At 44.7% G+C, this 27,740-nt stretch overlaps 1 protein-coding gene and 1 non-coding gene across 4 annotated transcripts in view; both read right to left on the bottom strand.

The window, feature by feature from the left end:
- Nucleotides 1–293: 293 nt before the first annotated feature.
- The window catches only part of Nfx1 (nuclear transcription factor, X-box binding 1), a 56,790-nt gene continuing 29,343 nt past the window's right edge, over nucleotides 294–27,740 (bottom strand). For 2 of the 3 annotated variants that reach the window (XM_075967508.1, XM_075967509.1), the window contains 14 exons: nucleotides 24,883–24,913; nucleotides 21,822–21,901; nucleotides 19,731–19,839; nucleotides 19,139–19,258; nucleotides 16,459–16,538; nucleotides 10,164–10,394; nucleotides 9,493–9,566; nucleotides 7,795–7,896; nucleotides 7,274–7,315; nucleotides 5,810–5,908; nucleotides 5,252–5,318; nucleotides 3,690–3,835; nucleotides 2,990–3,094; nucleotides 294–950 (listed from right to left, as the gene is read on the bottom strand). In XM_075967508.1, the coding sequence (XP_075823623.1) occupies nucleotides 878–950; nucleotides 2,990–3,094; nucleotides 3,690–3,835; nucleotides 5,252–5,318; nucleotides 5,810–5,908; nucleotides 7,274–7,315; nucleotides 7,795–7,896; nucleotides 9,493–9,566; nucleotides 10,164–10,394; nucleotides 16,459–16,538; nucleotides 19,139–19,258; nucleotides 19,731–19,839; nucleotides 21,822–21,901; nucleotides 24,883–24,913 (1,359 nt within the window). In that variant the 3' untranslated portion in view covers nucleotides 294–877. Of the gene's footprint in view, nucleotides 951–2,989; nucleotides 3,095–3,689; nucleotides 3,836–5,251; nucleotides 5,319–5,809; nucleotides 5,909–7,273; nucleotides 7,316–7,794; nucleotides 7,897–9,492; nucleotides 9,567–10,163; nucleotides 10,395–13,264; nucleotides 13,816–16,458; nucleotides 16,539–19,138; nucleotides 19,259–19,730; nucleotides 19,840–21,821; nucleotides 21,902–24,882; nucleotides 24,914–27,740 lie in introns of those variants that run through there. The other variant, XM_075967511.1, reaches the window with a different exon arrangement.
- Nucleotides 20,411–20,538, bottom strand: LOC142847444 (small Cajal body-specific RNA 4). The gene has a single exon (XR_012910198.1).

The raw sequence follows: 27,740 nt of genomic DNA on the forward strand, positions 1-27,740 counted from the left end.
CTCGGGAGGCAGAGGCAGAGGCAGGTGGATCTCTGTGAGTTTGCGGCCAGCCTGGTCTACACAGAGTGAATTCCAGGACAGCCAGGGCTACACAGAAAAACCCTGTCTTGAAAACCAAAAAAATAAAAAATAAAAAAAAGAGTCCAGCCTGCGATGAGGAGGGGTCGCTAAAGGACACAGAAGAATGACTGCGGCGGCTGCTGGGTGTGAGCTCTGGACAGCAGGTCAGAGCTCAGACACAGGGAGAGTCGCTGTGGCTTCTGAAGGCCTAGGAAAAACCAACACAGGACAGCTGTCTGTGTGAGCATCTTTATCGATCAGAGAGGACTCAGGGCTACAGTGAGTAGGTAGTTCATCGGCCCACAGTGTGAACATGGCAGAAGAGCTTGCTCAGTTCTTACCATTGTGGGGGACAATTACTGCCCCTGGGTAGGCTTGGTGATGTGGTGGAAGATGCCAGGACTTGAGAAATGGAATTCTATAACCTGCCCAGTCTACGGAGACATATGATTCCAGAAATGGTTTACCAAGGGTCAGTACTTCAAGCGTCTTTCCACACCCACCAGGTGAACAATGGTAACAACTAGAATTACGGCTAGGTGCCACAAAGTCAGCTTGGGAAAAAATTCTGGTTTATCCAAATAAAATATGATACTCCCCAACCCTCTTAGTAGTCACAGTGATGGGGTGAGGAGCCTCTTCGATCACATGACTAAAAATCCAGTGGCCACACAGCCAGAGATCTGGCCACAGTGAGATACTTGGGGCAGGAGTAGACAAGGGGGCTCTGCCACGCAGGAGGAATGAGCATGATTAATCTGCTGGCGAATGAGTCTCCACTACACAGAATCACTCTTTCATCTAAACATGTGTCTTCTCAGTCCTGGACATCAAAGTAGTCGATCACTGGCTCCTTAGCTATCTTCTGTAAACTACTGCTCCCAGGATTCCTGCAAAGTAAGCGAAGAGAAGTCAGTCTCTTCCTAAGTCTTCAGAAAGTCCCGGATCAGCTGGGAAGACAGCAGGAACCCACGTAGCAGTGTGTGCTGAAGTCGGCCAATAGCCTAGAGGTGTTCATTACATTATTTTTTCTTCTCTAAAAAACTTCCATAATAAAGCTTTATATAGAGAACAATCAGACAAAACAAACAAACAAAAAATCCTGCAAGGGGGTAAAGATTCTATAATCTTTACAGTACCCCAGCAGGCTAATGGCTCCCCATGGCTGTGTCTGAGTGGAAATGAATACAATTGTGGCTCCACGTTTTTCCAAACAACTACCTACCTGTGACCTCAGCACCTGGGAGGTGGAGGCAGGAGGATCAGAAACTCAAAGTTATCCTTGGCTATAGTGGGTTTGAGACCAATCAGGGCTATACAGGACCCTGTCTCAAAAAACCAAACCTAATCCAAACATCAAAGGACCATTGTCTATCCGGAAGCACAGACCCTGCTGACTCAAATCTAGGCTGCCTGGGGCTGAGGCTGTGCCTGTCCAGCCCACAGGAGCAGCAAGGGTTGCGATCCTGAAGATGACTTTGTAAACTGCCCTGGTCGCCTGTGTGAGCCTCTGTGCAGGAACCACAGCGGAGGCTCCCGCTTCCAGGGCACTGTGTGGAAGGCCGCAGTGGAAGAGGGACCTGTGGGCTCCAGAGTAACTTTCAGTCATCTCCCTCGGCTCCAGGGGCGATAGGGAGAGGAAGAGGAGAAGATGGTTCTCCTCTGCTCAGCTGACAAAAATGCTGGGCAGATTCCTGCCTTTTTCTTTACATCAAAATAGCATTTTTATCATAAAGATCATTCAAACCCTACAGATGTAGGTAGAGCGAAATGTGAAAGCCATGGCTGGAGGGATGGCTCAGGGTTAGGAGCACTACTGGCTGGTCTTGCAAAGAACTCAGGTTCAACTCCCAGTACCCACAAGGCAGCTCACAGCCATCTGCCACTCCAGTTGCAGAAGATCCAACATGCTCTTCAGAACTCTGTGGACACCAGATTTTTTTTTTTTTTGAGACAGGGTTTCTCTGTGTAGACTAGCTGTCCTGGAACTCACTCTGTAGACCAGCCAGGCTGGTTTTGAACTCAGAGATCTGCCTGCCTCTGCCTCCTGAGTGCTGGGATTAAAGGCGTGTGCCACCACTGCCCAGCCTTTCAAATGATTTTATTTTCTCCCTTCAACAATAGAAAATGACACTTATAGTAAATATATTATAGTAAAATGATAGTGTCTTAACTGGTGGGGCTGTAAACACAGGCTTACCCACCACCCTTACAAGCAAGGCTAATGCTGTGACCATCTGGTGATCCACCCACGCCTGGCCTGGCTGTCTTTACTAGGCTGTGTGGTCGCTTTACCCAACCCCATACCACTTTAACTTTCCACAGCGCTCATGTTTGTCACACAGGACGCATGTGACCTTTGCTGCGCTGTGGCTGCCTTTGGAGCCCCGAGCCTTCTTGTCTGCACCCCTTCCCCAGATTCACCTTCTCCTTGGGCACTGCTGCTTACCCCTCCAAAACTAAATAAACCTCAAAGTGAACGTCTCTACTCGCCTCTGTCACTGCCAACCGATACCCCCACACCACTTCATCTGCAGTCACTGCATCCAGTTCTAAATTACCTGGAGAGGCAGAGAAACCCTCTTCCATGCCAACACACACTGCAGAAACTATTCAACGACTAGTCTATTTATTTCCTGTTATTAGTCTGTGAGTGTGTGTGCGGAGGTCAGAGGACATCTCTGCGGAGCTCACTGTCCCCTCCCACCTTTATGTGGGTCCCAGGATCCCAGTCAGGTTGTCAGACTTCTCGTAAGGCTTTGCTGGCTTGAACAAATGTGTTTGAGGCCCCAGTCAAAACCTCTGTGGACATTCACACTCTAAACACAAGCCCAAGGAGGCCAGCGACGGCAGACGGAGCCCCAACAGGTACCCGTCCTAGCTCCTTTGCCCACACCAGTTCTGCTGGGAAGCAGCTGAAGAATCTTACTTGTCTGTCTGGTGTCGGTGATGAGCAATTGGCGGTGGAGGCCGCGTCTGAGTTTCCTTCTCAAGCACACTGGTCAGCGTGGTGGGAGGACAAATGGACTTCCCTCTGAGAGGAGTAAAGGAGAGAGCTGAAGAGCGGGGCTCACGAGCAGAAACGGCCTTGACCGGGCTGCACTGCTGCTGTCAAGCACACCCAGACACCACTGTCTCAGGGGTGGTCAACCTGCATTCAGTTTGTCCCTCCACCCACCCAGCAGGTCCCTGTCAGACCTGCTGCCCACCCCCTCCCATGCCACATCCACTTTCTATCACTGTGACGTTCTCTCAATAGCTCTAGGTTCAGATGGTGAGTCTAGGTCCGTCCTGTCTCACACTGCCACCTCCGTTTCCTCCGACGACAACACTGAGTCAGAGCCTAGCATTCTTTCTGTCTCTATCAAGCCAAGATTAGAGCTGGGAGGTCAGAGGGAGGAGCAGCAGACAGAGCGGTGAAGAAGTGAGGAGCAGGCCTTCTGATCACATCCCCTCCACCTGCAGAAACGTCCCCTCTAGCGTCTGCAGCCCTGTGGAGTGAGGTGTGGGCTTTGCTCTCTGGCTTGGATCTTCAGGCAATGGTGAAAGACTGTTGTGAAGAAAAGTACTTCCCTTCCACCCCTCCAGGAGGAGGAGGAAGTAACAAAGACTGCAGGAGGTCAACCCACCTGACTGCAGTGACCACGACATTGCGCTTTGGTTCACTGTCATAGCTCACGCTCTCCAGGCCATAGACTTGGGCCAGGTCGTGGATGATGCGGCGGTGGTCTCTGTTCATGGGGGGGAAGCAGTGGCTTTTCTTATTGCTCTTTCCCTGATTGGGAGAAGGAAACACTGATTAGCGCCATCCCCTGGAAACGGAAAATGCTCATAGGCAATCAAGGTCACGGAATTTTACTTTAGTTTTTCCAGTTTGAATCTTTACTATTGCTATTTTTTGTGGAGGTCAGATGGTGACTTTAGGAGCTGGTTCTGTCCTTTCATTGTAGGTGCTGCGGATCAAACTTAGGTTGTCAGGTGTGTACATGTGTCAAGTGCTTTTACCATGAAGTCACCTTGTCAGCCCGCGACTAAAGTGGTTCAGATGGCCTACTACTGTGTGTGTGAGCATGGTGGATGCCACACTCCTACAACGGGAAGGCAGACGAGCAGGGCCAAGCAGAGACAAGCGGCACGGAGGCCGTGCTTCTCCCTGAGCGGCCCATAACCCAGGGGCGGCATTCCCGAGAAATGCAGAGACACACTGAGGACTTAAACAAGAAACCCAAACTCCCCACACAGTTTGTTTCCTCAAGCTGTGAAGTACGCAGATACAGGTGCACAAACACAGAAATACATTTGCTCAGGTTTCCTACACAGAAAAGAAACAAATTAAGTTTCCTCTTCAGGCTAGTATCCTGCTGGAAGGGGAACAGAGAGGAAGGAAGTGGGAGCCTGGTGACAGCAGAGGGAACCCGAGCAGGATTGGCTGCTTCTTGACACACTGCTTTTTTTTTCTTTTAGAGACAGGATCTTACTGTGTAGCCCTGGCTATCCTGCTACCTGCTATGTAGATCGGGCTGACCCCGAACACAGAGACCCACCTGTCTGTTTCCTAAGTGGTGGGATAAACGATGCCATCACCACACCGTTCACTAAATTACTTTTCCATGCAGAGTGCCACTTTGACATCCCTGGCGGATCAGGGCCCACTCTCCTAAGTCCGCCCCCTCCCATCTTCATCTTTAGCCTCCCCACAAGGGTTTCCGGCCCATCTTTGAGAAAACAGAATGTGCTCTCCTATCATAGGCAACCTTTCAGTCACCTGAGGAGTCCTGCATACCTTCTAACCCAAGTATTACTATTGAGCCTTCTTTTTTGTTTTTTTTTTTTTTTTGAGACAGGGTTTCCCTGTATAGCCCTGGTTCTCCTGGAATTCACTTGGTAGACCAGGCTGGCCTCAAGCTCACAGAGATCCACTTGCCTCTGCTTCCAGAGTGTTGGTATTAAAGGCGTGTGCCACCGTATCTGGCCAAGGGTTATTTTTAATGTACACTTAACTAAAGCTCTCTTTCCTATAATGGTGAAAGTAACCCAGGTCTCCATGAATGTTAGAATGGTTGGACATTAGGAATCCACAGCCTTTTCCTACAACCTTCTAGGCTAACCATGCTTCTGGAACTTATTTATTAACATCTTTTTGAACTCAAGCAGGCCTCAGAGAAATGCCCAGCTGGACGAGTCTACTCACCTTATCCACAGCTTCCACAAGTGCTTCCATTTCCTTCTCAACGTCACTGACAAACTTTAAGTCTTTCCTGAAACGAGAAAGCAGCGGTTAGTTCCAGCTGTTCTTGCTCTTCTGGGAGCATCTCCACTCACCTTCTCCTCCAGGGAGAGCGAGGACAAGGCTGGTGGAAAGTGCAGAGGTGAGGACCCGCCAGGTAACAGAGAGTACGGCACACAGCAAAGAAAGAAGCAGGCAGAAAGGAGGAGAAACAGCCACCAGAGAGCCAGAAATGGAACCGCTACTGTCCCAGAGAAGGACAGTGAGAGAGGGCTGAGAGGTGGCTCAGACACCTGTCTTGGAACCTATGTGGCCCTTGGAAGGCCGAGACTCCTGCTATGGGGACCACCCCTCAAGCACAAGTTCAGTTCTTCAAGGAGCCAGCTAAACATGTAATTTCTTGCAATACATGTTAACGCTATCTGGTGTAATAATGGAAGAAGCGCATACTAATTACCGTCTTTAATCCTAATCAGAACGCTCAGAAGCCACAGCTAGGAAAGTGGATAACCAGTTACATACCTGGCGTCATCTTTCAAACTGTCACTGAACTTGGATGCTGAAGAACGAACATTGAAAGGATCAGAATCGTCACTGATGTCAAAAGCCTCTGCCAACCTCCTGAAAATGACCGAGAAAGAAGCCAATGTAAAGGAAAGAGGAGAGGGAAAATTTTCTCCCTTTTTTTATTTACAGGTGATTTGTTTCAAGACTCCCTAGGGACGTTTGAATCCAAAACATTCTGGTTTGGGGGGAAAGGGGACTGCCTGTGCACATGTGTGTATGTGGAGGGCAGAGGTCAACCTTGGGCGTGGCCCTCAGATGCTGTCCACCTTGGTTTTGAGACCTGGGTCACATGTTTGGACGGACGGCGTTTTCTGACTGAGCTGTCTTCCAAACATCCCACTTTTTGTTTTGTTTTATTAATTTATTTATTTTTGAAGCATGGCCTCAAAATACCTACGTAACCAAGGGTGACGGTGAGCCTGCCTACCGGAGACCACCACACAGGCTCGTGGGGTGAGGGATCAAACCAGGGCCGCTTGCATGCTAGGCAAGCGTTCTACCAGCTAAGCTTCACCCCTGGGCTCACACCCCTTTGCTTGTTGTTTTCTATACATACAAACCTATAATAAAGTTTAATCCACAAGTTTGGTGAAGTAAGAGATGGACATCAGCTTACCATAGACCATAGTAAACTCAGCATATGTTCTTATGTAAGTCAAGAACTTTCACCCCTTTCTACTACAGAAATCTTCCCTGATACACGCTGTTTTTTGAGACAGGGTCTCATGTATTCCAGGCTGGCCTCAAACTCATTATGAGCCAATGTAGAATATGAGTTGTATGAGTGTTCTGCCTGCATGTTTGCCTACGTGACAGAAGAGGGCACCACATTCTCTCTTCTATCCTTCTGTCTCCGTTCGCCTCCCATGCTAGAGTTACAGGTGTGTGTCATCATGCCAGCTCTTACTTGGGTGTTAGGGCTCTGAACCCACAGCTTTGTGCTCAGGTGGCAAATATTTTATAGACTGAGCTATCTTCCCAGCTCCTTATATTTCTACATGTTTTAGAGCCTCTTATCTCTGCTGGGATCAAGAAGTTAGCCAGTCACAAAATAACCACACAGCTTGTGGCTTTTTTTATTTTATTTTTGCTTTTTCGAGACAGGGTTTCTCTGTGGCTTTGGAGCCTGTCCTGGAACTAGCTCTGTAGACCAGGCTAGTCTCGAACTCACAGAGATCTGCCTGCCTCTGCCTCCCGAGTGCTGAGATTAAAGGCGTGTGCCACCATCGCCCGGCACAGCTTGTGTTTCTGAACACACTGAAATTGCCTGAGTGGTTTAGTGTCTTAGACAATTCAACTGTGATGAGCACACTCCTCTGCTGACAGAGTGAAGACTTGGCAAAGGTGCCGGGTGATGAAGGGCTGTCTCCCCGTTAGCAGCACAGGGCTCAAGAAGCAACAAGCTTTGAAACCACTTACTTTCTCCTTTCCAGAGCAGAGCACTCCTCGTCACACTGCAACCTTGATAAACAAATGGGACAGACAGTCAGGGCCCAGGTCCGCAGCTCCCAGCCAGGAAGAGCCCAGGTAGACCACGTGAGAACACGGTAGCCCTCGCTTACGGCCTGCAGCAGTTAGGAGGCTAATTTTCAGGCTTGACTAGCACCCCAAGATGGCTAAAGGGGAGATGAGCAGGCCTCACAGTAGAGTCAAGCAGCCCTTCGTGGGCTTCCGATTGGTCCCCACTTCCCTTTCTAGATATGGTCCCCACTTTGGATCTTGGTTCTGTGGGCTGAACTAGGTAAATTTAGGTCTCCCCTGCTTTCTCTGTCAGCTAACTGAAGTGAGGCCTGGAAAACCTAGTTTGGTCTTTGCTGGTCCCAACACCCCAGTCTGTGGACTACCAACTGTGTGTGAGACACTGCCGTGGAGGACCGAGACAGGTGAATTCCTGTAGAAACTGAGGAACTGGAGGAAGAAGGCAACCCTTCCAGAGTTACCTGGCTTGCTGGATTTCCTTCTTGGTAATGAACTTGCTGATCTCCACTGAATCTCCCAGCTGCATGTCCATTATTTTAGAGGCCATAGAAATAGCAGCTATTCTGAAATATAAGGAGAAAGAAGAGGCATTGCAGGGTCATAAGAGCCTCCCATGCTAGGGACACAGCTTCCTCCAAAGGTCATCAACCACAAGGTAGCCCGTGTGACCCCGGGAGCTCATCTGTTATTACATGTTTACCATAGCACTACATGTAAACGACTGACATGTTTACGGTACATGTCCTCAGTTCACGGGAAGGGAAGCGCTAACACAGCTTTCTATCTCCAGAACTTCCAGGCCAATACCCAATACTCTCTTCAAACAGCCAATCAGGCCAGACGTGGTGGCGCACGCCTTTAATCCCGACCCTTGGGAGGCAGAGGCTGGTAGAGCCCTGCAAGTTTGAGGTCAGCCTGATCTACACAGTGAGTTCAGGCCAGCCAGGGCTACAAAGTAAAATCTAGTCTCAAAAAAGAAAAACCATCAAACAAAACCAACAAATAGCCAACTAGATATCTATGCAAGTCTGTAGTCAGATAGCATGGCATGTCTTCACATCTAGTTAGGAGATATACACAGCCAACCATTCCTTGACACTCCACCGCTATACACAGATCTCTGTAGCACCACAGAGGCCATAGGATATCTACCACAACAATCTGAAACCCTCAGCTTGTAATGAGAGACAGACTACCTTAGCTGCGGCACCAACACAAAAAAGGTACAACAGTAAAGCGCCTTACCTAACTTCCAGACATCTTCCTTTCTATCTCACGGTATAATTAGATGAAAGAGAGGAAAGAGTGGGAAAGGAGGACGTAAAGTATTGCTTTCACAAACTAAAGGCAAGAAAAGGCACTCAAATTTTTATTTTTATTTTAATTTTTTTTTTGAGACAGGGTTTCTTTCTGTAGTTCTGGCTATCTTCGAACTCACAAAGATCTACCTGCCTCTGCTGGGATTAAAGGCTTGAGTCACTACTGCCTGGCAGCACTTAAATATTTTTAAAAATTTTTTATCATTGTATATAAATGATGTGTGTGTGTGTGTGTGTGTGTGTGTGTGTGTGTGTGTGTGTACAGGCGCGCATGTGTGCCATGTGTTTGTGTGGGTGTCTGAAGAGCCCAGAGACAGCATTGGATTTCCTGAAGCTGGAGTCATAGGCAGTTTATGAGCTGCCTGATCAGAAGGCTGGGATCCAGACTTAGGTTCTCTGGAAGTTAACTGCTGTGCCACCTCTCCAGCACAGTAAAAGTCTACTTTAAAAGCTTTCTAAGGCGCTGGCAAGATGGTTCAACAGGTAAACAGTGCTTGCAGCCAGGACTGACAATCTCATTTTGATCCCTGGAACCCACACAGCAGAGGGAGAGAACCAACTCCCCTAAGACGTCCTTTTATTTCCACGTATGCACTGTGCCGTGTGTGTACACACATGTACATACACACAGATAATAAATGCAAAATCTTACAGAGAACAAGAACAGCTCACAAACAACAGCAAACACCACAAAGTGCCTACAGCTGGAGCTATAGCTCAATGGCAGAGCATTTACCAACTTAGGATGCGCAGGACCCAGGGTTCAGTCTCCAGCACTGGAGAAGAAATGACTCCCCTTCAACCGGACCCAGCAACTTCGAGGACAGCTGCAGCACTCACCTGTGATAGGTGCCGGACGCTTCCGAGCAGATCACTATTTCTCTTCTTCTCCCACATTCACACTGTAACTCTACCTGAAATATCAGTGAGCGTGGCGTGACTCTTCCCACAAGAGAACGGTGGGGGACTCGGGCAGGCTTCATTGCTAAAGCCCTTCCCTAATGACACCAGACGGCTGGGGCCGGCTTCTCTAACTACCACACGTGCGGACTGGCGGCATAGCAATGGACGTGCTAGGAGGCACATGTGTCCTGTCATAGCGCCCGTCTGCAAAGTACGTCTCTTATTCCCAGCTGAAAGGGCAAACCTAGAACGAAGCTTGTAACACTGAATCCGGGGTACCCACTTGACAAAGGTCCAACCAAGGTCCAGACGACCCCTGCTTTCATCGGGGTGGCCCTTCCTGACCCCTCAACCAAACCAAATCTCCCACTTACCTTCCATGCAGGTATAATTATTCTTTTATGACACCAGAGTCCTAATCACCTGAGACATCACTTAGCTATTATCTGTCTGTCCTATCTTACTGTAAGGGACCACCTATCTCTCGTTTGCTGGGTACAGCGCCAGCACCTCACAGTGTCATGCAGACTGCATGATTTCTCTGGGCGCACAGACAGGGACCACTGCAGGTCAAGTCTGGACTCACTAGTAGCTGAGTCAACACTTACCTTGGCTTTACAAGCTGTCACAGGGCAGGGTGAACTGGGGTGGCAGGGTGCCATACATGGGTGGCCACAGTTAGCTCTTGGGGTGGTACAGGGCTGCTTGCAGGCCTCGTCCACAAGACATTCTCCTCTGTGACAGAGTCTTTGACATTTGTGCATCCCGCAGGGTAGCATGGCACTGCAGGGTAATCCGCAAGAGATATCAACCAGGTGACAGGGGATGTTGCTTCGTAACTAGGAGAGAGAGAAGCAGCCAGGTTCTCATCTTTGTGTGCGTTCAGGGTGAAGCTTTACTCCTAGAATACTTGCTTTTGCTTTTTCTTTGGGGCAGCACTGAGGCTGAATTGGGAGCCTCATGCACGCTCGGCAAACACTGACGCATGAGCTATCTTTACTCTTCAGAAAATGAGCCGTGCGTTTGTTTTGACATGTTAACTCAGTGTGTGTGCCACAGTATCCATGCAGAGGTCAAGGAACGTTTGTAGGAGCTGGTTCTCCAGCTCCCAGCATGTGGGTCCCAGGGACTAAACTCAGGTCATCAGACTTGGTTTCAGGTGCCTTTACCTGCTGAACCATGTGGCTGGCCCTGTTTAGGAATTTTTGAGACAGGATCTCCAATAGCCCAGGCTGGCCTCAAATTATACAGTCACAGGTGACCTTGGATTCCTGATTATAGGATTCTATGTATGTGCCATAGTGCCTGGCTCAAATAAGTCTTTTTTTTTTTTGAGGCAGGGTCTTACTATGTAGATGAAGTTGGAGTCAAAGCACAGAGATCCACCTGCCTCTTCTAAATAATTCAAGTTGGGTACCACCACACACAGTCATAAATATTAAAAACAAAAACCTAAAAAAAATCTCATTGAACTGAAAACAGATTTCTGTTTGTTTTCGAGACAGAGTTTTCTCTGTATTACAACTCTGGCTGTCCTGGAACTTGCTCTGTAGACCAGGCTGGCCTCAAACTCAGGGATCTACTTGCCTCTGCCTCCAGTGTTGGGATTAAAGGTGTGCACCTTCACTGCCTGGCAACAGTTAAAGGTTTTCTAAGTCCAAGAGTTCAAGTGCGTAGGAAAGAAAAACAAAAGGGAACTTTAAGGATAAGGTCGTGGCACTAGCCACCTGTGACCCAACAAACTTCTTAATAAATGGGTAATAAACAGAAAAGACCAGGTAACTAGGGAACCCTTTTGAAATGCTGTAACCATGGTGGTGGTACATGTGTGCTGTCCTAGCACTCAAGAGGCTGAGGGAGGATGATTGAGTCTCAAGTCAGCCTGGGAGCAAGACCCTGTCTTAACATCCCACCTTTCCCTCCCTCCCCCAGAATCCCTATGGCAGATGAGGATGAGATGATACTGTCACCCAGTCTCGTAAGTCTGAGTGTCAGGACAGAGATCGCCTTGGCATGCTGCAGAGGGCTACACTGTGGTTAAACAGCCAACTATTCCATCATATCTGCCAGCTGATGTAAAGAATGACAAGCAAGGACTGGTCAGTTGGCTCAGTGGGTAAAAGCACATGCTGCCAAGATCAATGAACTGAATTCAATTCCCAGGACCCATACAGGAGCAAAGAACCAACTCCCGCGGCTGTAACCTGACCTCCATGCAAAACTGCAGCACACAGCTTTCTCCTCATCTCTCTCTCTCTCTCTCTCTCTCTCTCTCTCTCTCTCTCTCTCTCTCTCTCTCTCTCTCTCACACACACACACACACACAAATATGATTTTTTAAAAAAGGAAGAGGCAACAGGAACTCTCAACTCATTTTATTTCTTGAGAACCTGCCTGCTTCTAGGCCTCCCATTGCTGGACAGACAGGCTACAAACTTACTGCCATGAGATCAAAGATTTTGTTTTTTTAAGACAAGGTCTCTCTGTGTAGCCCTGACTGTCCTAGAACTCCCTCTGGAGACCAGGTTGACCTCAAACTCAGAGATCTGCCTGCCTCTGATGCCCGAGTGCCATCACTGCCTGGTTGAAACAGGGTCTATGTAGTACAGACTAGCTTTGAACTCTTGATTTTCTTGTTCCACTTCCCCAAGTGCCGGGACTATAGGTATGTGCTGCTATGCTCAGCTTCAAGGTTACTTTTATGTATTCACTCAAATTCCTTCAAGAGCTGTTGAAATTTGGAAACAATTTTCATTCCAGTAACACACGACTTTTTATTTTGACATGGAGTCTTGCTGTGCAACCCAGGCTAGCCTCGAAGTCTGTCTTCCTTCCTTTCATTCAGCCTTTCTAATGGTGAGATCACAAGCGTTTGCTACAACATCTAGCTCCAATAACACCATTTGAAGAGGCCTCCAGATCTAGAACACACATGCTCCCAATTGCTTTGGAATTAGGGCTATATCCTGCGTATGTTCTGTGTTCTTGTCACCCACTCCTCACTTGACTTGCTTGCATCTTACTGTCCTTTCTAGTGTTATTTCATCTTGAATGACTGTCAGATCTAAGCCCCGAGGACTCTGCATTCTTCACATTATGGAACTTAACAACTGTCTGCGGACTCACCCCTGAATAGTGGATCCACAAGGGCAGGAGTGTGTCAGTCAATCACCCCATACCTAGTCTAGTACCCGGCACAGAGTAGGTGTTCAGCTATTATTTACTGAATAAAGATAACACACGAGCATTTTACAGCAGAGAAGCTGACAGAGGAAGTAAGATCCAGACTGAATGCATGCCTGTAGGAGATAGAGTCAGGAAGATCAGGAGTCCAAGAGATTTGGCGAGGTGGCAAATTCGACGCCAATTTGAGCTATACAAAATCCTGCCTCAAAGCAACCACAAAAATGATATAAAGAGAAGGAACATGAAGGGCTATGACTTGAACCACCACAGGAAATAAGTACAGAAAAAATATGTCCTTTAAAGATGAAAAAATATTGAAAACATGTTACAGATATCAAGAGTTATGAAGTAACAGAGCAGGCCACAAAATGTATCATCTTGGGAGTAGAATCATGAATCACATATCCCTGGCTATACAACGAAGTGTTAAAGAACAGTTCTTTCACTGGCTAGGGCTACAGCTCAGTCACAGGACTCTTGTCATTTCTGTTGCTGAGATAAAATAGCCTGACAAAAAGAAACATAGAGGAGAAAAGGGTTTATTTGTCTTACAATTCCAGGTTACAGTCATTATTGCATTTAGTCAAGGCAGGAACTCAAGCAGCTAGTCATGTCCACACAGGGAGGAGAGAAATGAATACATGCACATTGCTTGCTTGCTGCTCAGCTTCATCTCTCCATTCACATAGTTTAGGATTTTCTGCCTAAGAAACGGTGCCTCTCACAGTGGGCTGTGTCTTCCCACATTAATTAACTAACAATCAAGGTAATCCCCACAGACACACCCACAGGCCGAATCTGATCTAAGTAACTTCTCATTAAGACCCTCTTCCTGGGTGATTCTAGGTTGGGTCAAATTAACAGTTAAACCAGCACAATCCACCCCTTGTCAAGTTAGCACACAAACATATCACTATGAACAATAATTTACATTTCTTGCCCCCAAATCTCATGGCAATATCTTAATATAAAATATAGTCCAACTCAAAAAAGCCCCCCAAAGTCTTCAAAAATTCCAACACTTCAAAAGTCCAAAGTCTCTTTAAAAGTCCAAAGTTTCTTAAATGTGAGCTCCTGAAAGATAAAAAACAAGTTACACACTTAAACATTCTTATTCTAATAGGGAAGAACTAGGGCATAAAAGCAGCTACACCAAAGCAAAACCCAAATCCTGTAGCTCAAGTCCAACATGGGGGACTCAATCATAATGTAATCTTCCAGACTCCAGGGGGCTCGGGCAGCCTTACTGCTTCAATTCTGACATCCACAGGGCACACAGCTTCTCTCGTAGCCTGGATCCATCCACATCAGCAGCGATCCTTGAGGGGCATTCTGAAGTCCTGGCATCTCCAATACTGTGGGGTCTCCATTGCAACTGAGGCTTCACCTTCACCAAGTGCCTTTCAGGGACTCTTTGTAGGGATTTGGACCCTGACACATGGTGTCTGGCTTCAGCTGCTCTCCACGACCCCTTTGTGCCTTCAAAACCAGTACCATGTGGTAACTCCTACAATGTCAAGTTCTGCAGGCTTGAGATGTAGCCTAGCCCCTGGACAATAGCTAGGTCAGCTTCTTTGTGCTGACCCCAAGGGAATGCTTGTCTCTAGGACGCACAGAAAGTTCTGCCCCACTGCTGCTGATCTCTTATCAATGTTTCTTCAGCCCCAGCCTGATCACCACACACAAATTATTAGCCAACAGTTCCTGAAAAGCCCAATTCCTGATAACGTCCTCGCTCCCCCTGAAACCCTAAGGATCAGCTCTCGAAGGGCACACATGCCTTCTAGGATGACCTATTTAGCTCTGTCAACAGGATTCAATGACTTGTGCAGCCCACTTCTAGAATCCTCTATATTCTTCCCCCGAAAGCAACATGGCCAGGTTTACCAGAGCAACAACCTCATCACCAATCCTGGATCTAGTTTCATTTTATGTTGCGGTGACAGAACAGCCTGAAAAAGCCCTGGTAGAAAATGGTTTGTTTGGCTTACAATTTCAGGCTACAGTCATTACTGAAGGGAATTTAATGCAGGAACTCAGCAGAAGGTTACAGCACATCCACCATCACAGAAGAGGGGGTGCGGCTTGTTTGCTGCCCAGCCTGATCTCTCCACTATTTCATGGTTCAGGTCCCCATGACTAGGGAACTGTGATTTCCACTGTGGACTGGGTTCATATCAATTATCAACTGATAATCCTCCAAAGACACACCCACAGGCTAACCTGATCTAAATTCTCATTAACTCTCTCCTCTGGTCCATCTAGGTTGTATTAAGTTGTGTTATTTAAAACTAACCAATATACCCAACCAGTGCAAAACCCTTGGTTTAACCTGCAGCACAACAAAAAAGTGTTTTTGTACCAGAACAGTATTTTTTCAGCTATCTGTAATAAATGCGCATTAAAAAGTTCTAACTTGGAGCTGGAGAGATGTCTCAGAGCTTAGGAACACTGGCTGATCTTTCAGAGGTCCCAGAAACCACATGGTGGCTCACAACCATCTATAATGGCGGAACATTGTACATAATAGATAAAATATTTTTTAAAAAACACTGTAATGTTTGTGTGTGTCAATGTGTGTGATCACATATGTGCCAGCTGTTGTGTGGAGGTCAGAGGACAATTTGAGAAAGCTGGGTCTCTTCTACCATGTGACCCAGGATTAAACTCAGGTTGCCAGGCTTGACAAGCATCTTTATCCATTAAACCATCTTGTTGGCTCCTAAATATACACTGATATTTAAAATTTTATTTATTTGTGTAAGTGTTTTGCCTGCATGTATGTACGCATGCCTTATTCCCTCAGGTCAGAGGAGGACACAGGAGTCCTAAGGACTGGAGTGTCAGATGGTTGTGAGTTGTCATGTGGGTGCTGGGAACTAAACCCAAGTCCTCTGGAGATCAGCAAGTGTTTCTAACAGCTGAATCATCTCTCTAGCCTCATTTATTTATATATTTAAAATACACTGTTTAAGAATTTCACACAACCCAGTGGCAGTATTGCATACTTTTAGTGCCAGCACTTGGGAGGCAGAGACAGATGAATCTCTGAGTTTGAGGTCAGCCTGGACTACAGGGCAAGTTCGGGGCAGCCAGGGCAACACATAGCATGTGCTCTCACGGTCAACTCTGCTACATTTCAAGGTTATAATCAGATTTTAAAATGATAGATCTGAGTTAGAGAGATGGCTCAGCAGTTAAGAGCACCCAGGTTTGAGTCCCAGCAACTACATGGCAGTTTACAACCCCATCTGTGACTGTAGTTCCAGAGGGTCTTCTGGCCTCCACGGACACCAGGCACACACACAGTACACAGACATACATGCAGGCAAAACACTCATACACATGAAATAAAATCAACTTCAAAAACTTATTTTACTGCATTATTACTGTGTGTGTACATACAAGTATGCTCTGGCATCCATGTGAAGGTCAGAGGTCAGCTTTATGCAGTCAGTTTTCTCCTTCCACCTTTTATGTAAGGTTAAAGGAATTAAACTCAGCTGTGTTACGGTGTCTTTAAGATGAACTATGTTGCCAACCCCTGATACATTTTACTGTATGGAATTTTTGACACAAAAGTGAGAAAGATGATAACAGAAAGCTTCTGCTTCTTAGACTATGTTTATTTTGAGAAATGAGACTTGAGAAACGTTTAAGCAACTAAGCATACATTTCTGACTGGAACTACAGACACCTAGGAGAGAGCAAACTTACCTCATGCTTGCCCATGCACCACTTCTGAGTTAAGAAGGTACAGGGGGGACACTTCTCCTCACTATGACAAGAATGATACACTGCAGAAACAGAAAGAGAACTTTAGAAATAACGTCTAAATAAGGTCACAAATACTATAAACATGCCATAAATGTTTTAGATCCCGGAGTTAGGAATTATTCTAAATGATCATGAGGAAGTAGAAACATAACTGGCTTTATATCTAAGTACTGGAAAATGAGCATCTGGGGCTAGGAAGACGGCTTAGTAGTTAAAGTTTGTTACTCTTCCAGAAGACTCAAATTTGGGCCCCAGTACCCATGCCAATAGGTCACAACTGGCTGTAACTAGCTCTACGGGACTGAATGTCCTCTTCTTGCCTATGGTGGCACCCATACATGCAGCAATTACTTACACACACACACACACACACACACACACACACACACACACACACACACACACACATCTTTAGAAAAGAAAAATGAGCGAGAATGAGAAAAAAAGCTAAGGGAGAGAGATAGCCACTTGGTCTGCCCCTGCTTCTGTGTGAACCGGTAACTAACATCCAGACAGCCGTCATTTATTCCGTGTAAGATGCTCTGCTGTGGGCGGCACAGATGGTACAACTCCTGGCACCCACATGGTGGTTCACAACCACTGTAAGATCAGTTCCAGGGAATCGGATGCCTTCTTCTGGCCTCCAGTCACCAGACATGCGGGTAGGCAAAATACCCATCCATACAAAATAATTTTTTAATGATTTAAATGCTTCTATTGATTACTTTCAGTGCCAAAGATTAAGTGAGTACCCTATCTAAGCTTCCTATACTCCCTCATGTTTTAGGTCTCCAACACAAGGCTGTGAGGTGGCCCAAATGCATGTATAGGCATTTGACCACTATTCTCTAACTCTCAGGAACATAAGACTCTAGTGATGGGAGATTTTTTTTCATTCTCTGAAGTTCCCTCTGACCGACACCATGCTGGATATTCAAAAGACACTCAAGAAAATGAAAATGAATGCTAAACAAAAGCAGGTAGACCACAATGTATAAGTTTTAAAAGTCTTACTAAGGATACTACCCAGCAGGATTTGGACATCATCTGTAATTCCTGGAAGCTAGTAGAAAAGAGGGGCTGGGTAGGAACTGGCCTGGACACTTCATGCTGGTATAATGACCAAGAAAGGAATTTACAAACCATGCTGGGAAGATCACTCTAAGTTTCCCAAAAAAAGGTTTTCTACTTCATGATAAATTTGTTTAGTTCTGTTTTACTATATTAAATTAAAAAACTGAGAGCCAGCCATCTAATTTTAACTCAAATCACATGGCTAGACTTCATGTAGGTATCAGATCCAGGGCCCTGAGTTATTTTGTGGGGTTAGTAAGTAAAACAACGAACTGTTGCTTATCAGTTCCTCTGAGATCGGAACCGTCCACCATCTCAGAAGCTCCTGAAGCCAGAGGCAAACTAACTCAGAATAGATTTAGGAAGTTCCTGAAACTGACCAGATTCACTAGGTCCCTTGGTCCTTCACTCCTTCTTGGAGTCAAAAAAAGCCAGCAGAGGGTTGCTCTCAAACAAGCCAAGCTACAAAGACCCTGAGACCTGACCAGCTGCCTAGAGGAAAGGACACTCTCCAGTGTTGAGCCTCCCACAGGTTATGCGGAGTGCTCTAGGTTCCCAGCTTTTGTGAGCTGTCACCTGTGCTGGGGTACACTATGCTGATTCAGCTGTCACTGAGTCATTTCTGCTCCTGCAAGTAACCAACACCAATAAAACTCATGGGCTCACTAAGATGGTCTTTGGTATGCTGTGGGCTCCCTATCTGGAGGAATGGACTTATGTTTTGTGCATCCATGTACATACTCATAGACATACTCATAATTAAAAATAAATCTTTAAAAAAAGTGCTATAGTAGGTGATTTAATATCAATCTTTTGACTTAAAGTTTTAAACTAATTTATTTTTATGTGGTGCTTTGCCTGTATGTACACCTGTACATGAGGGCACCAGACTCCCTGAAATTGGAGTTTTAGACAGTTATGAGCTGCCATATGGGTACTAGGCATTGAATCCAGGTCCTCTGGAAGAACAGCCAGTGCTCTTAACTGGTGAGACAACTCTCAAACCCAATTTTTTTATAATTTAACAAAACCAAATTCAAGATTTTTTTAAAAATCATATTTACTTATTTTTTTTGCTGTGTGTGAATGTGTGTGCATGTGTGTGCGTCATGGCACGTGCGTGGAGATCAGAGAACAAGTTTCAGAAGTTAGTTCTCACCACAGGGACCAAGGAATCAAACTCAGGTCACCAGGCTTGGAAGTAAGCACCTTTACCTGCTGAGCTTTAACTAAATTATTTTTAATTCTGTAAAAAAAAAAAAAAGTCCAATTTTGAAATATGTACAAAAAGTTGAGGCAACGAAGGGAGAGGAGTCTGAGAAACAAACGAGGTTCTTCCACACTCCGGGATGCGTCTGACAGCTGGAGGACTGTGAGTGTGTTGTCAAGTACTGGCGGTGGCTTAGATGACAGATACAAGATACACCTTCACAGAAGCAGGGGAGCAACGGCAGCTAACCCAGATGGTCTGAGTCCTCTACACAGCCACACGCTAACCCACAGGCTGTGAGTAGGCCGTGAGGGGTGGCAACACGGTGGGACTCACCTGGATGGTCACATTCGTGTACTCTGGCACAGGTCTGAGTACACTCGGGAGGCCTAGTTCCACAGGGGACTGGTGGGTAGATCACAGAGGCACCACAGTGGCAGGTTAATTCATCAAAACCTAAGGGCATAGACGAAAGAAAGGAAGCCTTCCTGAGTTTGGGATATAATAATATACAGAGATAGGTATATTTAATTTTGTCATTTATTTAGCCCCTGCCTGGTTCTGGGGGTTGAACTTGGGGTTTTGTACTTACACACCTGCTATCTGCTCACCACTGCCCTGCTGTCTCCTGTACTGTCATTATATGAACGCCTGGCTAGGAATAACTACAAAGTCTCAACATGCTTGAAATAGTACCAATCTAAGCAAACCACCTGCTCAAAATATGCCAGGAAACTTTTGTTTTGTTTTTGAGACAGGGTTTCACTATGTAGTTCTAGCTACATGCAGTCCCAGAACTCACTATGTGGACCAGGCTAGCCTCAAACTGACAGAGATGGGCTCGCCTCTGCCTCTAAGTGCTGAATAAAGACATATGGCACTACGACCGGCTCCAGGAACTCTTGACGAATACAGTGAAGGTACTCACTGGTTTGCCAGCAGGTCTGACAGTTCCCTCGATGACAAGGTTCTTCACACCGATGAAGGCCACAACGGAGCTTCCTCCCACAAATCAAAGGACACTTGTGCTCCTTGTCCTAAGAGGAGAGATTTCTATTTGTTCATGATTCTTCTCCATTTTATAAACAAAATAACAAGGCTGCACACATTATGAACGGAAGAAGGGAAGACAGGACTGACATGAGATTAGTCATGAGCAGACACCTATTGCAGCTGGATGCTGTGTGGATGGGCTCTGCTGTGCTACCTCGCTGCTTCGCTTTGAACTTTCTGATAGAGCAGTCTTTAGATTTCCAAACACTGACTCACCCACCTTGGTACAGAACACAACAAAATCACTATTTTCTTTGTCAAGACGAGGGTTTTTACATGTGTGTTAGGTACACGTGTGTGGGAATGAGAGGAGCCTCAGGTCCCACTCTCAGAACACTCTCATCTCCTTTGAGATAAGGTCTCTCATTAACTTGGAATTCGTCAATGGGCTAGAATAGCTTGGCAGCAAGCTCCAGGGATTCTCCTGCCTATGTCTTCCCAGCACTGGAAATCAAGCATTTTCTTTTTTACAGTGTTAAATTAGCACAACCACTTCTCTTCAATAGATGTTAAATTAATTAAAAAAAATAAAAAAAAAATAGCAAAGACAGTGAAAAATGTTGGGTAGTACAGTCAGCCCTGTGGTTTTCTCCAGTAAGGGCTGTTATTCCCACCCCTTTGTCTAGGAGGAGTGTATCAGCAAAGTCTTACTTCATCAGACTCAGCCTTCTTGGTCCTCCAGTATGCCCAGCATTTTTAAACAGTGCTGGGATTCAAACGAAAGTCCTCATCCTTGTAAGGTAATCACTTTACTAACTTAACTATCTCCATAGCTGCAAAATATAAATTTTTAAAGACTGTGTCAGGTGTTGTGGTGCATGCCTTGAATAGCAGCACTTGGGAAGCAGAAGCAGAGGTAGGCAGATCTCTGTGAGTTAAAGGCCAGCCTTCGCCTACATAGTAAGTTCCAGGCCTGCTAAGCTACATAGTGAGACCGTCTCCAGGAAAAAAAAAAAAAAAGGAACAAGCATATATACATGAATAACATATACACATATATAGTTACACTACCTTGTTATTGTTATTATTCTCTCTTGTTAGTATGTATATATATGTTGCTGTACTTATATGTATCATACAGCATCTCATTACATATATATGTATACACATATATAGTTACACTACCTTGTTATTATTATCCCTTGTTTGTATGTATATATGTGGCTTTACTTATACGCATCAGTATCTCATTACATATATATGTATACACATACAGATTAACAGAATACCAATGTCAGGTAGAGGACCTACAATTAAGTCTACAGAAACAATTATTTTAAATAAATGAAACTTGTGCCTTTAAAAAATCCTACGTTCAAGGCCAACCTAGTATAAGGCAATGTCTAGGCCAGTTAGGGCAATATATGGAGAACCTGTATTTAAAAAGAAACAAAACCCAGGATACTTATTTTGGCCTCTGAAATGGCCCACTATGCTGGGACAACACAGTCCCAAAGGACCATTCTAAAGTTGTCTTGGGAGCTGGAGAGATGGCTCAATAGGTAAGAGCATTTACTGCTTTTGCAAAAGGACCCATGCCAGGTGGCTCCCAACTGCCTGTAATTTTAGTTCCAGAGGGGGTCTGATACTGACTTTTAGCTTCTGTAGGCATTTGCACTCACGTATACAATCCCCATACTGACCAAAACAGACACCCCACCCCACCCCCCTCGCATCAAAACTTTAAAAAAAAAATCAAAATAAATAAATAAAAGGAAATCTCAAAAAGTAAAAAAAAACCTAAAGCTTCTTAGGATTGGGGTTGGAGGAGGCCTTCCACACATCCTTTTCTTCCCCTGTGCAGCGGATGACACTAAAAGCCTAAAAAGGTTGTCTGCGAGTGCACGTGGGGAGTGGGAGAAACTCTACCGTTTAGGTCGACTTCCAAATCTGGGTCACATTCTGAGGGTTGAGGCTTCCAGATGAATAGAATCCGACTACACCAACCAATGCTAAGTCCACTTACCACACAGCATATCTCGTTACACTTATGCCGGCCACACAATCGTTTCTTGTTACACCGCTTGTCACACATAAATGTAGCATCTGTTATAGCCAATTAAAGAAATAAAACATACAAAAGATGTGAACATTCATACCTATGAGTGAATATAGGCTGAAGAAATACATAAGTAATAAAGTAAATAAATGACTGATGAAATGCTTTTCAAATTTTATTCCCACCTGTCAAAACCAAAGCTGATTAATACATGGTATGGGTAAGGATGGAGAGAAAAGGTACACTCATTATTCATAGATGGAGTACATGCATATCTAACAAAAATTCAAATGGGCCTTAGAGACTCACTTGGTGGTAGGGTGTGTATAGAGTCTGCTGAAGGCCCAAGTGGTCTCCAGCACCACATACAAAGAAGAAAAGATGGACTGTAATTCCATGTTTTATATATACTTTCAAAAGTAACTAGAGAATTAGGTTAGCTCAGTGTTACAGCACTTTTCTACCATGTATGGGAGGCCCTGGGTTCAATCCTCACCAAAAAGAAGGGGAGGGGGGAAGGGCCAGGACGCCTAAGGAGCATACAAAAGGCAAAAAATATAAACTGGACTCAACAATAACAAAAACTTTTTGTATATGAAATTAAAGGACACCATAAAGAAGCAGCAACAACTCATACAATGGAAACTTATTTGCAAATCACACACCTCAAAAGCATCTACGATCCAGACACATATTACAAACTGACAACAACAGAAAGACCGTCAACCTCATTTTTAAAAAGTACAAATGACTTGGAGCGATCTTTCCCCCCTTTTAAAAGACACACAAGGGCTGGAGAGATGGCTCAGAGGTTAAGAGCACTGGCTGCTCTTCCAGAGGTCCTGAGTTCAATTCCCAGCACCCACATGGTGGCTCACAACCATCTGTAATGAGATCTGGTGCCCTCTTCTGGAATGTGGGCATATATGGAGGCAGAATGTTGTATACATAATAAATAAATAAATCTTTAAAAAACAAATAAACAAACAAAGACACAAATGGCCATAAGAACATAAGGTGTGCAACATCATTAGCCATTAAGGAAATGAAAACCAAAACCCCACCCATTTTACAATGTTATGACAGCAGTAATGTTCTTGTCACTACGTAGGCCTGGTAGGGCTAGAACTTGCACAAACCAAGCGTGGTGGTGCACAGCTACAGACCCAGGACTCAGAAGCTATAGGTAGGAGGGTCAGAAGTTAAAGGTTATCTTTAGTTGCACAGTGAGCCCCAGAATAGTCCTGGATATGGTCTCAAAAAACAAAAACCAGTAATTGGGTGTTGTGGGTTTACATGTACAATTACAGCACTCAAACCAGAGGCTGAGACAAGAGGACCTGCATAAGTTTAAGGCCAGCCCGGGCTACAAATAATGAGCTATAGGCTAGTCTAGGCTACAAAGTGAGACCCTGTCTCAAAAATAAGTAAAATGAAAAAGTTTAAAAGTTATTTAGGAGTTAGAGAGTTGGATCAGCAGTTAAGATCACTGACTGTCCTTCCAGAGGACCCGGGTTCAATTCCCAGAACCCACATGGCAGCTCACAACTGTCTATAACTCTAGTTCCAAAAGATCTGAAACCCTCACACAGGCATGCAGGCAAAAACACTAATGTACATAAAATAAAATTAATTATTATGGGGCTGGAGATGGCTCAGAGGTTAAGAGCATTGACCACTCTTCCAGAGGTCCTGAGTTCAATTCCCAGCAACCACATGGTGGCTCACAACCATCTGTAATGAGATGCAATATCCTCTTCTGGCATAAGCAATCATGCATACAAAACATTATATATAATAAATAAAATATACCTTTAAAAAGTTATTTAAACAAAAATTTGTTTGAAAACTGGGCATACAGATTGGTATGGTGACACATCCTAGCACTTGGGAGGCAGAAACGGGCTGGTCCTTGACTTTGATGCCAGCCTGGTCTACAGAGCAAGTTCCAGAACAGCCAGGCTACACAGAGAAACCCCGCCTCAAAACAAAAAAAAAACAAACAAACCAGGGCTGGAGAGACGGCTCAGTGGTTAGGAGCACAGTCTGCTCTTCCAGAGGACCTGGGTTCAATTCCCAGCACCCACATGGCAGCTTACAGCTGTCTGGAATTCTAGCTTCCAGGGGATCTGACACCCTCACGCAGGTATACATGCTGGCAAGACCATGCACAGAAAGTAAAAATAAATTATAATTAAAAAAAAATAACCAAAAAAAGGGGGCTGGAGAGATGGCTCAGTGGTTAAGAGCATCGTCTGCTCTTCCAAAGGTCCTGAGTTCAATTCCCAGTAACCACATGGTAGCTCACAACCATCTGTAATTAGGTCTGGTGCCCTCTTCTGGCCTGCAGGAATACACGCAGACAGAATATTGTATACATAATAATTAAATATTTTAAAAAAATAACCAAAAAACTGGGCATAATGGTGCATGCTTATAATGCCAGCATTTGGGAGACAGCTGGGAAGATCAGAAAGTCAAGGGTATCTTTGATTATAGAGTGAGTTAGAGGCCAGCTGGAGCATGGAAATCCTGTCTAAAAAAGAAAAAAAATACAAACTAATATTTAAGCTTTATAATGGCATTATTCACAGTAGCCAAAAAGTAGAAATCACCTACATAGATATCAACTATTTAATAATGGATAAATAAAATGCTGTATATATTAACAAAATGGAGTATTATTCAGCCATAAAAATGGCAAATTTAAAAAAGATGCTAAATGAAAGAAAACAAGAAAAGTTTATACATGTACCACACCTGGATTCAATTAATTTTTAAAAAGTATTTCAAAGTAAGTTGTAGACATGAATGTATTTAGTTCAGTCAGCTTCCTGCCCCCCAAGAAATCTATTAACTAGAATTCAATGAATGATTTCCCCCCTTTACTGTAAATGTTAAAAATGTAATGGACAATCTTAAATGCTTCTTCACTGAATTTTAACAAAGACATATATCAACATTTCATGAATACACAGGGCATTATCTTCATTCCAGAAAGTCCTTTGGTGCCCCTTTATAGTCATACCTTCACTTTTAAGACTGGTACACGGAAGCTCCTACAGAAAAAGAAAAAGAAACAATAGCTACTTTAGAAGTAATAAAAATGATCCTGCAGAAGAACACAAAATATAACTGCGTTATTCACCAACTCTGGCCTGGAGCCAGCTCACTTATGCCAGTGAGCTTCACAACAGGACCCCAGATTTCCTGACTTTTACGTAGTGTGATTCCAACAATCTTTGAAGCCTGATCTTTAAGCTTAAGAGCAGATTAGGAATTATGAAATCTGGAAAGAAAGGAGTAGCTAAAGGCATCAAAACAAAGGGAAACAATTACCTAACCAGGACACAAACAGTAAAATCCATGAAAAGCGGATATAAGAATGAAGAATCTAAGATAAGTATGCTAGCCCTCACCTGTGATCCCAGCACTTGGAAGGTACGGTCAGGACAACCAATTCAAGGACAGCCAGGCAACATAATAAGACATTATCTCAAAAAATAAACTCATTAAAAAATAATTTTTAAAAATTGAAATTAGAGTTGGGTGGTGGTGGCACACACCCTTAATCCCAGCACTCAGGGGGCTGTGGCAGGTGGGTCTCTATAAATTTGAGGCCACTCTGGACTACAGAGCCAATTTCAGAACAGCCAGGAATAAAGACAGAAACCCTGTCTCGAAAAACAAAACAAAACAAAAAATTGAAAATAGGCAAGAATCTGTCGTCATTTAAGGGCAAGTATTTACAGTACCCATGAAAATACTGTAGCCAAAAAAAAATACTGCAGACCTTTGAAACTATGACTGTGGTTTCAGCTATGCTAGAGGACCCCCAAAGGCTACCACATGCCTTCTGCTGCTGCACGGTCGAGTGGAACATGTGCTGGAACATGTGTGGTAAGGCCGGTGGACGGGGAACTCAGTCAGTCATGCGAGGAGGAAGGAGCTGGGCTGCCTAGAAGCTGCACCTGTATTTGGCTCATTTTGTAAAAATGGCTCTGATTTACAAAACTGGCCATTGGAGCTGCAAATAAATGTGGAGGTGTACAAAACTGAAGGGCTGTTATGTGATCACTTTCCAGTTTGAAAGATGCAAGTGGAGATATTTTTACAGTGCTTGTAACCTACAGAACCTGAGTTCAACACAGCTCTTTCCATGTCTGTCAGGCGGGTTCATTTCTGTAATAACACCCATCCAATATTGTGAGGGGCGGGCTGGGATGCTGTGTAGCTTTTGTACAAATGTATCTCTCAGTGTGGGTTTGTTTTGGTTTTTTGTTTTGTGGTTTTTTTTTTTCTTCTCTTGTTTCTAAATGAGGGAAGGGAGTTTTGAGAGTTTGGGAGGAAATGAATGAAAGTGGCTTAATTTTCCTCTTTTTTTTTCATTGAATAAATGATATACCATTTATGAAAAAAAAACAAACTGAAGGGCATGCCTACAATCTCAGCACTCTGGAGGCTGAGGCAAGAAGACAGCCTTGAATTCAAGGCTAGCTTGGGCAGTACTGTGAGGTACAGTGTGGGCTATAGATTGAGACCCTGTCTCGAACAAAACACAAATCAATAAGAAAAAGAAAAGAAAGGCTGAGAGATGGCTGCTCTTCCAGAGGACCTGGGTTCAATTCCCAGCACCCACAAGGCAGCTCATAACTGTTCGTAACTCCAGTTCCAAGGGATGTGGAACCCTCACACAAATATGCATGCACACACACACGCACACACACATGCGTGTACACACACACAAAACAACATCCCCCCAAATTTGCTTTCACCCCATTACAAGAAACATTTGTGAAAAATCCACATAGCCAGGCAATATGTGACTTTAATCCCAGCCCTTGGAAAGCAGAGGCAGGCAGATTCCTGAGTTTGAGGCCAGCCTGGTCTACAGAGAGAGTTCCAGGACAGCTAGGACTACACAGAGACTCTATCTTGAAAAAAAGAAAAGAAAAATCCTACACGCTCAACACACGCTCCATCACTAAGCTACACCCCAACTACTGCAGTCAATATGGCATTTACAAAGTGTAATCGGCTCCACAACTAACATTTACATATACTGTGACGCTGAGAAAAATACCTCATAAGCGCAACACAATTTCCATCATAATAATGTTTACTTTTCTTTTCTTTTATTCTTAATCTTATCCATTAAGATAACTGTATCTTCAAACTTATTTGGGAATCAATGGTTGCCCAGACCTTGGCTACTTTATTAAAAAAAATCAACTGTTGAGGTCTGTCTCCACCCCAGACTATGCTCTTCGGAGGAGGTCCTGATATGTGCAGAAATGACTTCCTGGAAGAGGAGCAGGGCAGATCATTACTTAGAAGGCCCCATCCCAAGACTTCATGCCTCTTCTGATTAGAGAAGAAATGGGTACTAAAGCCCAACTCCAAAATGGTCAAATGCCTTTTTATAACACAAAGCCCAATCAGACTCCCCAAGACTGAAATTAGAAACTGAATCTTGACTTCTGTACTTGACTCTCAAAAGATGCTGTTTAGTCGAATAACATTATTTGTTTATGGTTTGTGTTAACTGGATAGTCTAAGACTATGCCATAGAAGCAGGTTGACCACACTGGACAGTCTTAAGGTTGAGGCTTTGGTCATGCAAACTGGAAAGACAGACTGGCTTTGTAGGTGGTAAATCATACCAGTACAATAAACTTCTCAACACACAGGCTTTGGTGAGCCTTCCTGGCTGGACTACTCTCTATAAACTGTCAGATACTGGAAGGTAATGCTGTCCCAACTCCATGGGGAAGGACAAACAAAAGCTTCACATGTGCTCCCTTCTCATATTCTTTCCTACATGTTTCCTCACGGACTAATTTTAGTTTGTGTCCCTTCCTAGTAATAAACCTGCACTGATGGGGC

The sequence above is a fragment of the Microtus pennsylvanicus genome, chromosome 3 (assembly GCF_037038515.1).
Source record: "Microtus pennsylvanicus isolate mMicPen1 chromosome 3, mMicPen1.hap1, whole genome shotgun sequence".
In the NCBI taxonomy this organism is placed as follows: Eukaryota; Metazoa; Chordata; class Mammalia; order Rodentia; family Cricetidae; genus Microtus; species Microtus pennsylvanicus.